This window comes from Nerophis ophidion, linkage group LG08 (assembly GCF_033978795.1).
Source record: "Nerophis ophidion isolate RoL-2023_Sa linkage group LG08, RoL_Noph_v1.0, whole genome shotgun sequence".
Classification (NCBI taxonomy): Eukaryota; Metazoa; Chordata; class Actinopteri; order Syngnathiformes; family Syngnathidae; genus Nerophis; species Nerophis ophidion.
Window position 1 is genome coordinate 14,807,875 of NC_084618.1, and position 13,210 is coordinate 14,821,084.

The 13,210-nt window shown below is 40.2% G+C and overlaps 1 protein-coding gene across 1 annotated transcript; it reads right to left on the reverse strand.

Annotated features, from left to right (window-relative positions):
• Positions 1–3,176: 3,176 nt before the first annotated feature.
• LOC133557383 (fructose-1,6-bisphosphatase 1-like) lies at positions 3,177–10,179 on the reverse strand. Its single transcript, XM_061907791.1, has 8 exons — positions 9,963–10,179; positions 6,130–6,292; positions 5,977–6,069; positions 5,781–5,921; positions 5,584–5,721; positions 5,398–5,517; positions 3,404–3,593; positions 3,177–3,302 (listed from the first exon to the last, which is right to left on the reverse strand). Exons 1-7 carry the CDS (start codon positions 10,130–10,132, stop codon positions 3,405–3,407), a joined length of 1,014 nt encoding a protein of 337 aa, XP_061763775.1. The 5' UTR covers positions 10,133–10,179; the 3' UTR covers positions 3,177–3,302; position 3,404.
• Positions 10,180–13,210: the final 3,031 nt, after the last annotated feature.

A 13,210-nucleotide genomic window follows, 5' to 3' on the forward strand; every position in this document is an offset into this window, starting at 1 on the left:
ATTTTCGCCAGTCCTGATGTGTGTGTCCAGTTTGGTGAGTTTTGAAGCATTTTAAATGGGTCAAATTACAGCTTAAAGAGGCCAAAATTACATTTTTAGAACATTTATGTTTTGAAGGGGTTTTTGCCAACTTCTTGTTGATTTTTTGCTGAAGGAAATCAGTGTATGAAATGTAGGTCTAAGTGAGACCTACATAGAGGTTTTAGTTTCATGTCTCCACGACATTCCTACCGGAAGTTACAAGCCGTTTTGTCTGTATTTTCTTACTAGGAGATTTGTCTGTGTTTTAGTCCTCGGGGGCACAATTTTGAGTTTTGGGGTTTGGTTTTTTATTAGATCACAATTTTTGCCTGTTCTGATGTGTGTGTCCAGTTTGGTGAGTTTTGAAGCATTTTAAATGGGTCAAATTACAGCTTAAAGAGGCAAAAATTACATTTTTAGAGCATTTATGTTTTGAAGGGGTTTTTGCCAACTTCTTGTTTATTTTTGGCTGAAGGAGATCAATGTATGAAATGTAGGTCTAAGTGAGACCTACATAGAGGTTTTAGTTTCATGTCTCCACGACATTCCTACCGGAAGTTACAAGAAGTTTTGTCTGTATTTTCTTACTGGGAGATTTGTCTGTGTTTTAGTCCTCGGGGGCGCAATTTTGACTTTTGGGGTTTGATTTTTTTTATTAGATCGCAATTTTCGCCTGTCCTGATGTGTGTGTCCAGTTTGGCGAGTTTTGAAGCATTTTAAATGGGTCAAATTACAGCTTAAAGAGGCAAAAATTACATTTTTAGAACATTTATGTTTTGAAGGGTTTTTTGCCAACTTCTTGTTGATTTTTTGCTGAAGGAGATCAGTGTATGAAATGTAGGTCTAAGTGAGACCTACATAGAGGTTTTAGTTTCATGTCTCAACGACATTACTACCGGAAATTACAAGCAGTTTTGTCTGTATTTTCTTACTAGGAGATTTGTCTGTGTTTTAGTCCTCGGGGGCGCAATTTTGAGTTTTGGGGTTTGGTTTTTTATTAGATCGCAATTTTCGCCTGTCCTGATGTGTGTGTCCAGTTTGGTGGGTTTTGAAGCATTTTTAATGGGTCAAATTACAGCTTAAAGAGGCAAAAATTACATTTTTAGAACATTTATGTTTTGAAGGGGTTTTTGCCAACTTCTTGTTGATTTTTTGCTGAAGGACATCAATCAATGAAATGTAGGTCTAAGTGAGACCTACATAGAGGTTTTAGTTTCATGTCTCCACGACATTCCTACCGGAAGTTACAAGGAGTTCTGTCTGTATTTTCTTACTAGAAGATTTGTCTGTGTTTTAATCCTCGGGGGCGCAATTTTGAGTTTTGGGGTTTGTTTTTTATTAGATCGCAATTTTCACCTGTCCTAATGTGTGTGTCCAGTTTGAGTTTTGAAGCATTTTAAATGGGTCAAATTACAGCTCAAAGAGGCAAAAATGACATTTTTTAGAACATTTATGTTTTGAAGGGGTTTTTGCCAACGTCTTGTTGATTTTTTGCTGAGGGAGATCAATGTATGAAATGTAGGTCTAAGTGAGACCTACATAGAGGTTTTAGTTTCATGTCTCCACGACATTCCTACCGGAAGTTACAAGCCGTTTTGTCTGTATTTTCTTACTAGGAGATTTGTCTGTGTTTTAGTCCTCGGGGGCACAATTTTGAGTTTTGGGGTTTGGTTTTTTTATTAGATCACAATTTTTGCCTGTCCTGATTTGTGTGTCCAGTTTGGTGAGTTTTTGAAGCATTTTAAATGGGTCAAATTACAGCTGAAAGAGGCAAAAATTACATTTTTAGAACATTTATGTTTTGAAGGGGTTTTTGCCAACTTCTTGTTGATTTTTTTGCTGAAGGAGATCAGTGTATGAAATGTAGGTCTAAGTGAGACCTACGTAGAGGTTTTAGTTTCATGTCTCCACGACATTCCTACCGGAAGTTACAAGCAGTTTTGTCTGTATTTTCTTACTAGGAGATTTGTCTGTGTTTTAGTCCTCGGGGGCACAATTTTGAGTTTTGGGGTTTGGTTTTTTATCAGATCACAATTTTCGCCAGTCCTGATGTGTGTGTCCAGTTTGGTGAGTTTTTGAAGCATTTTAAATGGGTCAAATTACAGCTTAAAGAGGCAAAAATTACATTTTTAGAACATTTATTTTTTGAAGGGGTTTTTGCCAACTTGTTGTTGATTTTTGCTGAAGGAGATCAGTGTATGAAATGTAGGTCTAAGTGAGACCTACATAGAGGTTTTAGTTTCATGTTTCCACGACATTCCTACCGGAAGTTACAAGCCGTTTTGTCTGTATTTTCTTACTAGGAGATGTGTCTGTGTTTTAGTCCTCGGGGGCGCAATTTTGAGTTTTGGGGTTTGGTTTTTCATTAGATCGCAATTTTCGCCTGTCCTGATGTGTGTCCAGTTTGAGTTTTGAAGCATTTTAAATGGGTCAAATTACAGCTCAAAGAGGCAAAAATTACATTTTTTTAGAACATTTTTGTTTTGAAGGGGTTTTTGCCAACTTCTTGTTGATTTTTGCTGAAAGAGGTCATTGTATGAAATCTAGGTCTAAGTGAGACCTACATAGAGGTTTTTGTTTCATGTCTCTACGATATTTTTTAACGGACGTTACAAGCAGTTTTTTTTTTGTGTTTTTTCCTAGGGGGCGCTAGAGCGCAATTTTGAGTATTTGATTTTGTTTTCTTAATTAGTTCGCAATTTTCTCCAGTCCTGATGTGTGTGTTAAATTGGGTGAGTTTTGAAGCATGTTAAGCGGGTCGAATTACAGCTCAAACAGGCGGCGGTAAATAAATAATAAAACCTTAGAAATACAATAGGGTCCTCTGTCCCAAAGGAACATTCGGTCACTAATTATTAATTCATTATTAACTAGAAGAAGTGTGAACACTCCAATGCTGAAAGTGAATTGCTGACAGAATGTAGTATGAATGCAGGAATAGTTTCAATGTTGTATGTAGAGTTTGAATTTCCAGGGGAAAAAAGGAATTTGGTTCAAAACTTGAAAAAGTGTTAGTTTGAATGTCCAGGATGAGATGGGCAATTTGTTCAAAGAGGAGCTGCAGTAAAACATTTTTGCAAGACTGGCAAAGAAAAAAACATTCCTGTGGTTCTGAAAATATCAAGTTTGGCATCCAAGAAAGACGAGTGACAAACTTTGTCTTGTTCTTTTTTTTTAATAAATGGATGTCAAGCGAGTAAATGAACCCTCAAGTCAAAATGTGTGCGTCCTAAAGTTGCTTTGTGGCAGTTTCAGTGCAGTGCGGCGACTGGAAGGGAAATCTGCAAACCAAAAAAAAATAATTAATAATGATCAGCACAAAGAAAACTTTACGGGCCTTTATAGACCTTTATGGGCCTTTAAGGACCTTTACGGGCCTCACCTCAGGGATGGTGCTTCCTGTAGATGGCGATGTACTCCTGCACGTCGTCAGGTGAGCCCAGGACCACGGGCACCCTCTGGTGGATGTTACTGGGCTGGATGTCCAGCACGTTGGCGGCGCCCGTGGTGGCCATGCCGCCCGCCTGCTCCATGATGAACGCCATGGGGTTGCACTCGTACAGCAGCCGCAGCTGAGGGACGCCGGGGAGGACGCGTTACAATGGCGTCGGAGTCGGGCGGTTACACGGCGGAAGGTTACGGCGCTCAAGTTACGTTGATGCTTGAATGAGGAGAACTCCTTGGACTCTAGCAGCAGTCATGGCTTTACACGTCAACATGCTAACTGCAGCGGTGTTACACTGATGCCGTGGTGACGAAACAGGTATTCCATTGAGTGTTACAGTACCGTTACGCCGGTGTTACCGGGGTGTCAAAGCTATGTAATGTCTGCTACATAACGTTAGAGAGGCAATAAAGTTCATCACTAGTGTAACAAAATTGTTCTGGCCTACACCACAGTGATGTAATGAGGCATTTCATGGTGTGTTACGTAATGTTACAGTGCCACTACACTTATGTTACAACAATATAACAGGGACATTCCAATGTGTGCTACATAGTGTTACAGTACCATTACACTTATGTTACACAGATGTTACAATAATATTACAGGGACTGTCCAATGTGTGTTACATAATGTTACACAAATTTTACAGTAGTGTAACGGGGACATTCCAGTGTGTGTGTCACATGCTGTTAGAGTGCCAGTACACAAATGTTACGGCGATATAACAGGGACATTACAGTGTGTGTTACAATTACATTACACCAATGTTACAGTGATGTAACAGGGACACTCCAGTGTGTGTTTCATGGTGTTACAATGCCATCAATCCATTTTCTACCGCTTATTCCCTTAGGGGTCGCGGTGGGCGCTGATGCCTATCTCAGCTACAACCGGGTGAAAGGCGGTGTTACAATGCCATTACACCAATATAACAGTGATGTAACAGGGACATTCTAGTGTGTGTGTTACATGGTGTTAGAGTGCCAGTACACAAATGTTACGGTGATATAACAGGGACATTACAGTGTGTGTTACATGGTGTTACAATTCCATTACACCAATGTTACAGTGATGTAACAGGGACACTCCAGTGTATGTTTCATGGTGTTACAATGCCATCCATCTATTTACTACCGCGTATTCTCTTTGGTGTAGCGAGGGGCGATGGTGCCTATCTCAGCTACAACCGGGTGAAAGGCGGTGTTACAATGCCATTACACCAATATTGCAGTGATGTAACAGGGACATTCTAGTGTGTGTTTCATGGTGTTACCGTGCCAGTACGCTCATGTTACAGTGATGTTACAAAAATGCAACAGGGACATTACAATGTGTGTTGCGTAATGTTACGGCGCCCGTACACCACCGTTACAGTGATGTAACAGGGACATTCCAGTGTGTGTTACATATAGTTACAGTGCCATCACGCTCATGGTACACCAATGTTACAAAGATGTAACAGGGACATTCCAATGAGTGTTACATAATGTTGCAGCACTGATAGTACATGGATGTCACAATGCTGTAACAGGGACACGCCAACGTGTGTTACATATTGTTGAACTGCCATTGTGCCTATGTTTCACCAATGTTACAAAGATGTAACAGGGACATTCCAATCTGTGGTACAAATTGTTTAAATGCCATGTTACGATGCTGTAACAGGGCCATTCGTTGATGGTTATTTGATGCTACATTGATGATACAATGATGTTGAGTGTTACTTGGTGTTACACTGATGTTACAATGATGTTACAGGGGCATTCCACTGTGTTGCGTAATGTTACAGTGCCATTACAAAGATGTTACAACTGCTACATGGATGCTATGCTGATGTAAGCGTTACTTTGGAGTGACTTAGCACTGATGTTACACTCAGGTTGGAGGCGGTTACAGTGGTTGAAAGTTACCAAGAAGTACTTTCTCACCTTCCCCTTGGGACTCTTCACATTGGCGGGGTAGAGGAAGATGCCGCCGTAGACCAGAGTGCGGTGGACGTCAGCGACCATGGAGCCCACATAACGACTACCATAAGGAGCCGAGCCGTCCTTGAAAGAAACGGATCGTCTCCGTCACCTCGCCAGTCCAAAGTGAGGAGGCGGCGGCGGACTTACCTCGGGGTACTTCTTCTTCTGGAGGTACTCGGTCACGTCAGGGTAGAAATGTTGGGCGTAGCCTTCGTTCAAGCTGTAGATCTTCCCCTTTTTCTTGATCTTCACGTCTCGGTCCACCAGGATGAACTCCCCGATGGCCTGGAGGAGCAGAGCAGCGGGTGAGTCACCACCGCGGCCACACCCCGCGCGGCTCCTACCGGGTCCAGCATGAAGCAGTCCACTCCCCGGCCGGTGGACAGGACCATCATGGTGGCGCTGCCGTACAACGCGTAACCCGCCGCCACCAGGTTCCTCCCGGGCTGCAGGGCGTCCTTCTCGTCGGGCTCGCCGTCCGTGGTCTGCGGAGGAACCCGAGTCACCACAATGAACCAGCGCCCGGCGTTCCGCGCTCACCTTCTTGTAGATGGCGAAGATGGTCCCGATGGAGACCAGGCAGTCAATGTTGGAGGAACCGTCCAGGGGGTCGAAGCAGACGATGTATTTGCCCTGGTGGAAGAACACCTGCGCTCATCTCCAAAGTAGCGGGTGTGCCTGCGTGCCACTTACCCTGCGGTCCGGCTCTACCACGATGGCCCGCTCGTCTTCCTCGGACACCAGCACGCAGGACGTGAAGGAGGACTTGATCATGTTGATGACCAGGTCGTTGGAGAGCACGTCCAGCTTCTTCACCTGGTCTCCCGTCACGTTGGTGCTACCCGCGATGCCATACCTGCGGACGTAACAACGGTGGTGTAGCTTGACATGCTAACATGCTAAAATTAACATGCTAACTTTTTAAGCCAATTTTGCAAAATACACCTCAGAGTCCTAACACTTGGGACTTGACACATGCTAGCTGTTAGTATGTTAAAATTAATATGCTAATATTAACGTGCTAACTTCTTTAGCCAATTTCGCAAAATACACCTCAAGGTCATAATAATTGGTACTTGACACATGCTCGCTGCTAGCATGTTCAAATTAGCTTGCTAACATGCTAACTTTGACGTAACGTTTTTATCCAATTTTGCAAAATACACTTCAGAGTCATTACACTTGGTACGTGACACATGCTCGCTGCTAGCATGTTAAAATTAGTATGCTAACATGCTAACATTGACATGGTAACTTTTTTAACCAATTTTCCAAAATACACCTAAGAGTCATAAAACTTGGGACTTGACACATGCTAGCTGTTAACATGTTAAAATGAATATGCTAATATTAAGGTGCTAACTTTTTTATCCAATTTTGCAAAATACACCTCAGAGCCATAATACTTGGTACATGACACATGGTAGCTGTTAACATGGTAAAATTAGCATGCTAACATTAAAATGCTAACTTTTTTAGCCAATTTTCCAAAACACACATCAGAGTCATAAATCTTGGTATTTGAAAAATGCTCACTGCTAGCATGTTAAAATTAGTATGCTAACATGCTAACGTTAATGTGGTGACTTTTTTATCCAATTTTGCAAAATACACCTCAGAGTCATTACACTTGGTACGTGACACATTCTCACTGCTAGCATGTTCAAATTAGCATGCTAACATGTTAACATTGACGTGGTAACTTTTTTATCCACTTTTGCAAAATACACCTCAGAGTCATAAAACTTGGGACTTGACACATGCTAGCTGTCAACATGTTAAAATTAATATGCTAATATTAAGGTGCTAACTTTTTTATCCAATTTTGCAAAATACACCTCAGAGCCATAATACTTGGTACATGACACATGGTAGCTGTTAACATGGTAAAATTAGCATGCTAACATTAAAATGCTAACTTTTTTAGCCAATTTTCCAAAACACACCTCAGAGTCATGCATCATGGTATTTGACATATGCTCACTGCTAGCATGTTAAAATTAGTATGCTAACATGCTAACGTTAATGTGGTAACTTTTTTATCCAATTTTGTAAAATACACCTCAGATTCATTACACTTGATACGTGACACATTCTCACTACTAGCATGTTCAAATTAGCATGCTAACATTTTAACATTGACGTGGTAACTTTTTTATCCAATTTTCCAAAATACACCTCGGAGTCATAAAACTTGGGACTTGACACATGCTAGCTGTTAACATGTTAAAATGAATATGCTAATATTAAGGTGCTAACTTTTTTATCCAATTTTGCAAAATACACCTCAGAGCCATAATACTTGGTACATGACACATGGTAGCTGTTAACATGGTAAAATTAGCATGCTAACATTAAAATGCTAACTTTTTTAGCCAATTTTCCAAAACACACCTCAGTCATAAAGCTTGGTATTTGACAAATGCTCACTGCTAGCATGTTAAAATTAGTATACTAACATGCTAACATTAATGTGGTAACTTTTTTATCCAATTTTGCAAAATACACCTCAGAGTCATTACACTTGGTACGTGACACATGCTCGCTGCTAGCATGTTAAAATTAGTATGCTAACATGCTAACTTTTTTATCCACTTTTGCAAAATACACCTCAGAGTCACAAAACTTGGGACTTGACACATGCTAGCTGTCAACATGTTAAAATTAATATGCTAATATTAAGGTGGTAACTTTTTTATCCAAATTTGCAAAATACACCTCAGAGCCATAATACTTGGTACATGACACATGCTAGCTGTTAAAATGGTAAAATTAGCATGCTAACATTAAAATGCTAACTTTTTCAGCCAATTTTCCAAAACACACCTCAGAGTCATAAATATTGATATTTGACACATGTTCGCTGTTAGCATAATCAAATTAGCATGCTAGCATGCTAACATTAACATGCTAACTTTTTAGCCAACTTTGCAAAATACACCTCAGAGTCATAAATCTTGGTATTTGACACATGCTAGCTTTTAGCATGAAAAAATTAGCAAGTTGACTTTTTTAGCCAATTTTACGAAGTACATCTTAGAGTCAAAATACTTGGTACTTGAAACATGCTCACTGTTAGCATGTTCAAATTAGCATGCTAGCATGAATGTGGTAAGTTTTTGATCCAATTTTGCAAAATACACCTCAGATTCATAACACTTGCTACATGACACATGCTAGCTGTTAACATGTTAAACTTAGCATGCTAACATTAACATGCTAACTTTTTTAGCCAATTTTCCAAAATACTCCTCAAAGTCATAAATCTTGGTACTTGACACATGCTTGCTGTTAGCATGTTAAAATTAGCATGCTAACATTAAAATGCTAACTTTTTTAGCCAATTTTCCAAAACACACCTCAGAGTCATAAATCTTGGTATTTGACACATGCTCACTGCTACCATGTTCAAATTAGCATGCTAACATGCTAACGTTAATGTGGTAACTTTTTTATCCAATTTTGCAAAATACACCTCAGAGTCAAAATGCTTGGCACGTGGCACATGCTCGCTGTTAGCATGTTAAAAAAAAGCATGCTAACATTAACATGCTTACTTTTTTTGCCAATTTTCCAAAATACACCTCAGAGTCATAAATCTTGGTGTTTGACACATGTTCGCTGTTAGCATGTTCAAATTAGCATGCTAACATGCTAACAATAGTGTAGTAACTTTTTTATCAAATTTTGCAAAATACACCTCAGAGTCATAATGTTTGGCGCTTGACACATGCTAATTGTTAGCATGTAAACATTAGCATGCCAGTATGCTAAAATTATCATGCTAACTTTTATTTTAGCCCATTTTGCAGTCGTGCACATCAGAGTCATATTCCTTGGTACTTGACACATGCTAGCTGTTAACATGTCAACATTAGCATGCTGACATGCTAACTTTTTTTTTTTTTTTTTTTACCAATTTTGCAAAATACATATCAGAGTCATTATACTTGGTACTTGATACATGCTAGCTGTTAGCATGTACACATTAGCATGCTAAAATGCTAAAATTAGCATGCTAACATTAGCATTTTTGAAAAGTAGATGCATGCACAAACAAAATCAACCTTTTTTGAGCAAATTTTAGCATATTAACATGTTAATTTTTCCGGCCAATTTTACAGTTAGACACCTGAGAGTCACATAACTTGGTGCTTGACACACGCTAACTGTTAGCATGAGTATGCTAACTTTTAACTTTAAGCCAGTTTTCCATGCTTTATGGCTGTGACGGAGTACTCTACACATTCTAACTGTTAGCGTGCTAACGTTAGCATTTAGCATTCACAAGCAATTTTCTCGATATTTACATATTATTGTTTTTTTTGGTGTAATGTTCGAATCCAGGCGGATTTTATTTTGTCTCTGGGGTGAAAAATGCAATCCTAGGACACTTTTGATTTATGCTAACAATGTAGTAGAGCCGAAGGTGCGTTGAGGGCTTCCTTCTGTTGGTCTGAGACAAAACTCCTCTGGGCGAGAAAGAAAGAAAGAAAGAAAGAAAGAAAGAAAGAAGAAGGTCTCACAGGTTGGCGATGCCGGCCTTCCTGACGGCCGTAGAGATGGCCTTGACCGCCGTGCAGATGGAGTTGAGCAGGGTGGTGAGTTCTCCGGTGCCGTGGACCCTCCGACCCTCCTCCAGCACAAACCTGGTGAGGGTCACCACGTTGGTGTCGAAGGCTCCCTTCTCGGACATGTTTACCTGGGCTGCGGGGGACCTGGTCTGGCCTGGAGTGAGGGAGAGGTTGAAGGTGGACTATGGAGCCCCGGGGGGGGGGGGGGGCGTGCGAGTCTGCCGACCAATCACAGGTGGCCGTGCCTTTCAACGGGCAAAGTTCAGAAGATAGTCAACTCTTTTTCTCGTCCTTCTTGGACTTTTTAGTCCCCAAAGTAAACTTGGTGTGAGTGGATTTGCTTTTAAAGCCTAAGAAAAAAGTGCCGACCTCAGCATTGTCAACACTGAATGCCTTTGTTGGCGCACAATAACTTTTGTGTTTAGCAACCACTCAGACGTGTTGGTGGCTGCTTCTTTTACAGCAGGGGGCCCGCACTGAAACATTTTCATTTTTTTACGTTTCATTACGGGGACTCGAAAGGGGCTCAGCCATCCAAAAGTTGAAAATAACTCATATACTTAATTTTTTCTCTACTTCAAAAATTATTTGTCAATTTAAAGTTTTTCTTTTTAATGTTTTATGCCAAAAACCCCTGTTTTTCTGACCCCACCCATCCCCCAAAAAACTTTGACTGTGGATTATTTAAAGTACAATAGCATTAAATAGGTCAATTGTCAGGTTAAAAAAACTCATGACATCTATTAAACAAGACAAGAAGCAAAGAATCAAACAGAGACAGAATTCAATTTGGACTCAATCTTGAGGAGAGACATGCCACTGTACTCTCTGTACATGCTCTTCCAAAAGATTGTACTCCTTCTTTATTTGACTTCCTCCCACCCCCTTCCCACAGCTGCTCCCTGAGGGGAAGTGGGTCGTAAACAGCGCTGCCCTCGGTTACCAAACAGTCCGAAGAGAGATCGTCAAATAGTTCACAAAGAATTCCATAAAATAGTTCAAAGAGAGTCCCATAAAATAGTTCAAAGAGAGATCGTAAAATACTTCAAAAAGAGTTCCTCTGGAAGTTTGGCAGATCCTCCGCTTTGAAGTCCCGGTGGAGTTTTACCAGCATTCTTCTTGGAAGGTTTCAAAGACAGCCTTTTGTCTTCTTGTCAGGAACACAATGTAATGGAAATTTGTTTGTGATAATTTAGAAACAATTATTCTCCATCCATCCATTTTCTACCGCTTATTCCCTTTCGGGGTCTCGGGGGGCGCTGGTGCCTATCTCAGCTGCAATCGGGCGGAAGGCAGGGTACACCCTGGACAAGTCGCCACCTCATCGCAGGGCCAACACAGATAGACAGACAACATTCACACTCACATTCACACACTAGGGCCAATTTTAGTGTTGCCAATCAACCTATCTAACATCAATAATTCATAACATATTCTAACATCAATAATTCATAACAAATTAGATTTTGATGTATTGTTTTATTGCTTTTAGTAATGACAGTAAAAAAAATTGTAAAAATCTTAGGGACCCAAAAAGACCCCACTCACAAAAGTGGTGTGTATATATATATATATATATATATATATATATATACATATATATAATAGGGCTGGGCAACGATTAAAAATTTTAATCGAAGTTAATCGCACTATTTCTCCGATTAATCGCGATTAACTGCATTGTATACGCAAAGCCCAATAATGAATTCAAAAGTAGTGTGTAGTGCACCTTTATTGGAATATTCTCCCACATGAACAAAAGCGCCAAAACATTTGTTGTGCAAACACAATTTAAATCAGTCCTTGTTAAACAGTAGCAGTTAAATAGCATATTTTATGAAAATCAACTCAAAAAATGTAAATACAAACATTTAAGCTTATTGCCACTGCCAGGGTATTTAAGTTATCCTGTTTGTTATGGAAAATAAATATAATCTACATACAAATCTCTGAGCCACAATCATAACATCTGATCAGGCAATTTCTGAGGTAACAGCAGAAACATTTTTTTTTATCAAAGTTCTTATGTTTAAAAAACCTATATTATAGGTAGTGGGCTGTTTTAGGGAATTTTTGATCAAATTATCCGTAGTAGCAATATTAATAATGTTGTGTTTATTCTGCGTAGTGCACTTAAAATAATTATGACCATGTCTAGGAATTGATATGATGGGAATTTTCCGATCGTTTGCTTGGTGCTTTGATAAACTGAACGCATCATATACATGGTACTATATTGTGATGTTATGAGCCAGGGGAAAAAAGAACTACCCTACCCAGCATGCAACAGGAGTGACGAGCATGCGCAGTAGCCCGGTATAGGTTGTGTCGCCATGACGGCATCTTGTATGTTGTGATATGCACGCTCTGAAAGTAAACGTTAAGAACTCAGCCAACACTCCTCGTCTGCATTATTCATAAATAGACAGACAACACATATACTCCGCTGCTTCACAGGCCGCTGGATGTAGCCGGCAAAGTATTCCCGGTCTAGCAAGCACGCGTCATTCAGTCCAAAACGGCCCGATCTATCCACATCCAGAATTGTCTGGCGGTCGTAAGTGATCCCGGAGTGACCACGCTGTAAGCCAGCCATGACAGTTGCAGAATTTTCCGGTATTTTTGTCAAATGTTCCATCTTTACCAAGAGCCCCTCCACGCCGAAGTACATCCGGGAGATGCCGTCTTGTTAAGAAAAGGCGTTAACAAAATAAAAGCATGTAAACAACATACGCAAATGTGCGATAAAATAATTGTTGGCGTTAATAGATTGATGAGTTAACGCGTAATTAACGCATTAATTTGCCCACCCCTAATATATATATATATATATATATATATATATATATATATATATATATAGTGGAGTCGGCTGTCTTGGTTGCTTTGTTGGGTCTGCTCCTGTCTCTGGCCATCCTCCCTCCACCCCAGCGGACGATGGCGTGGAACACCCCAGAGGCCACCACAGTGGATATGTTTCTTTTACTTTTTATTCATAGCTGTATGTAGAAGTGTCTGGTTCTATCTGCTGCTTTAATGTCTTTAATGTCCGATGTGTTCTTTAATGTTTGATGTTTCCCTCTTACACACATGTAAGAGGGGTGTGTACTATGGCTATGAGTAGTTGTTTTTTTCCCTTGGCCTCAGTCTGCACTCCCTCTCCAGGGCCCAGGCTAAGACCAATTTTTTTATTTTATTTT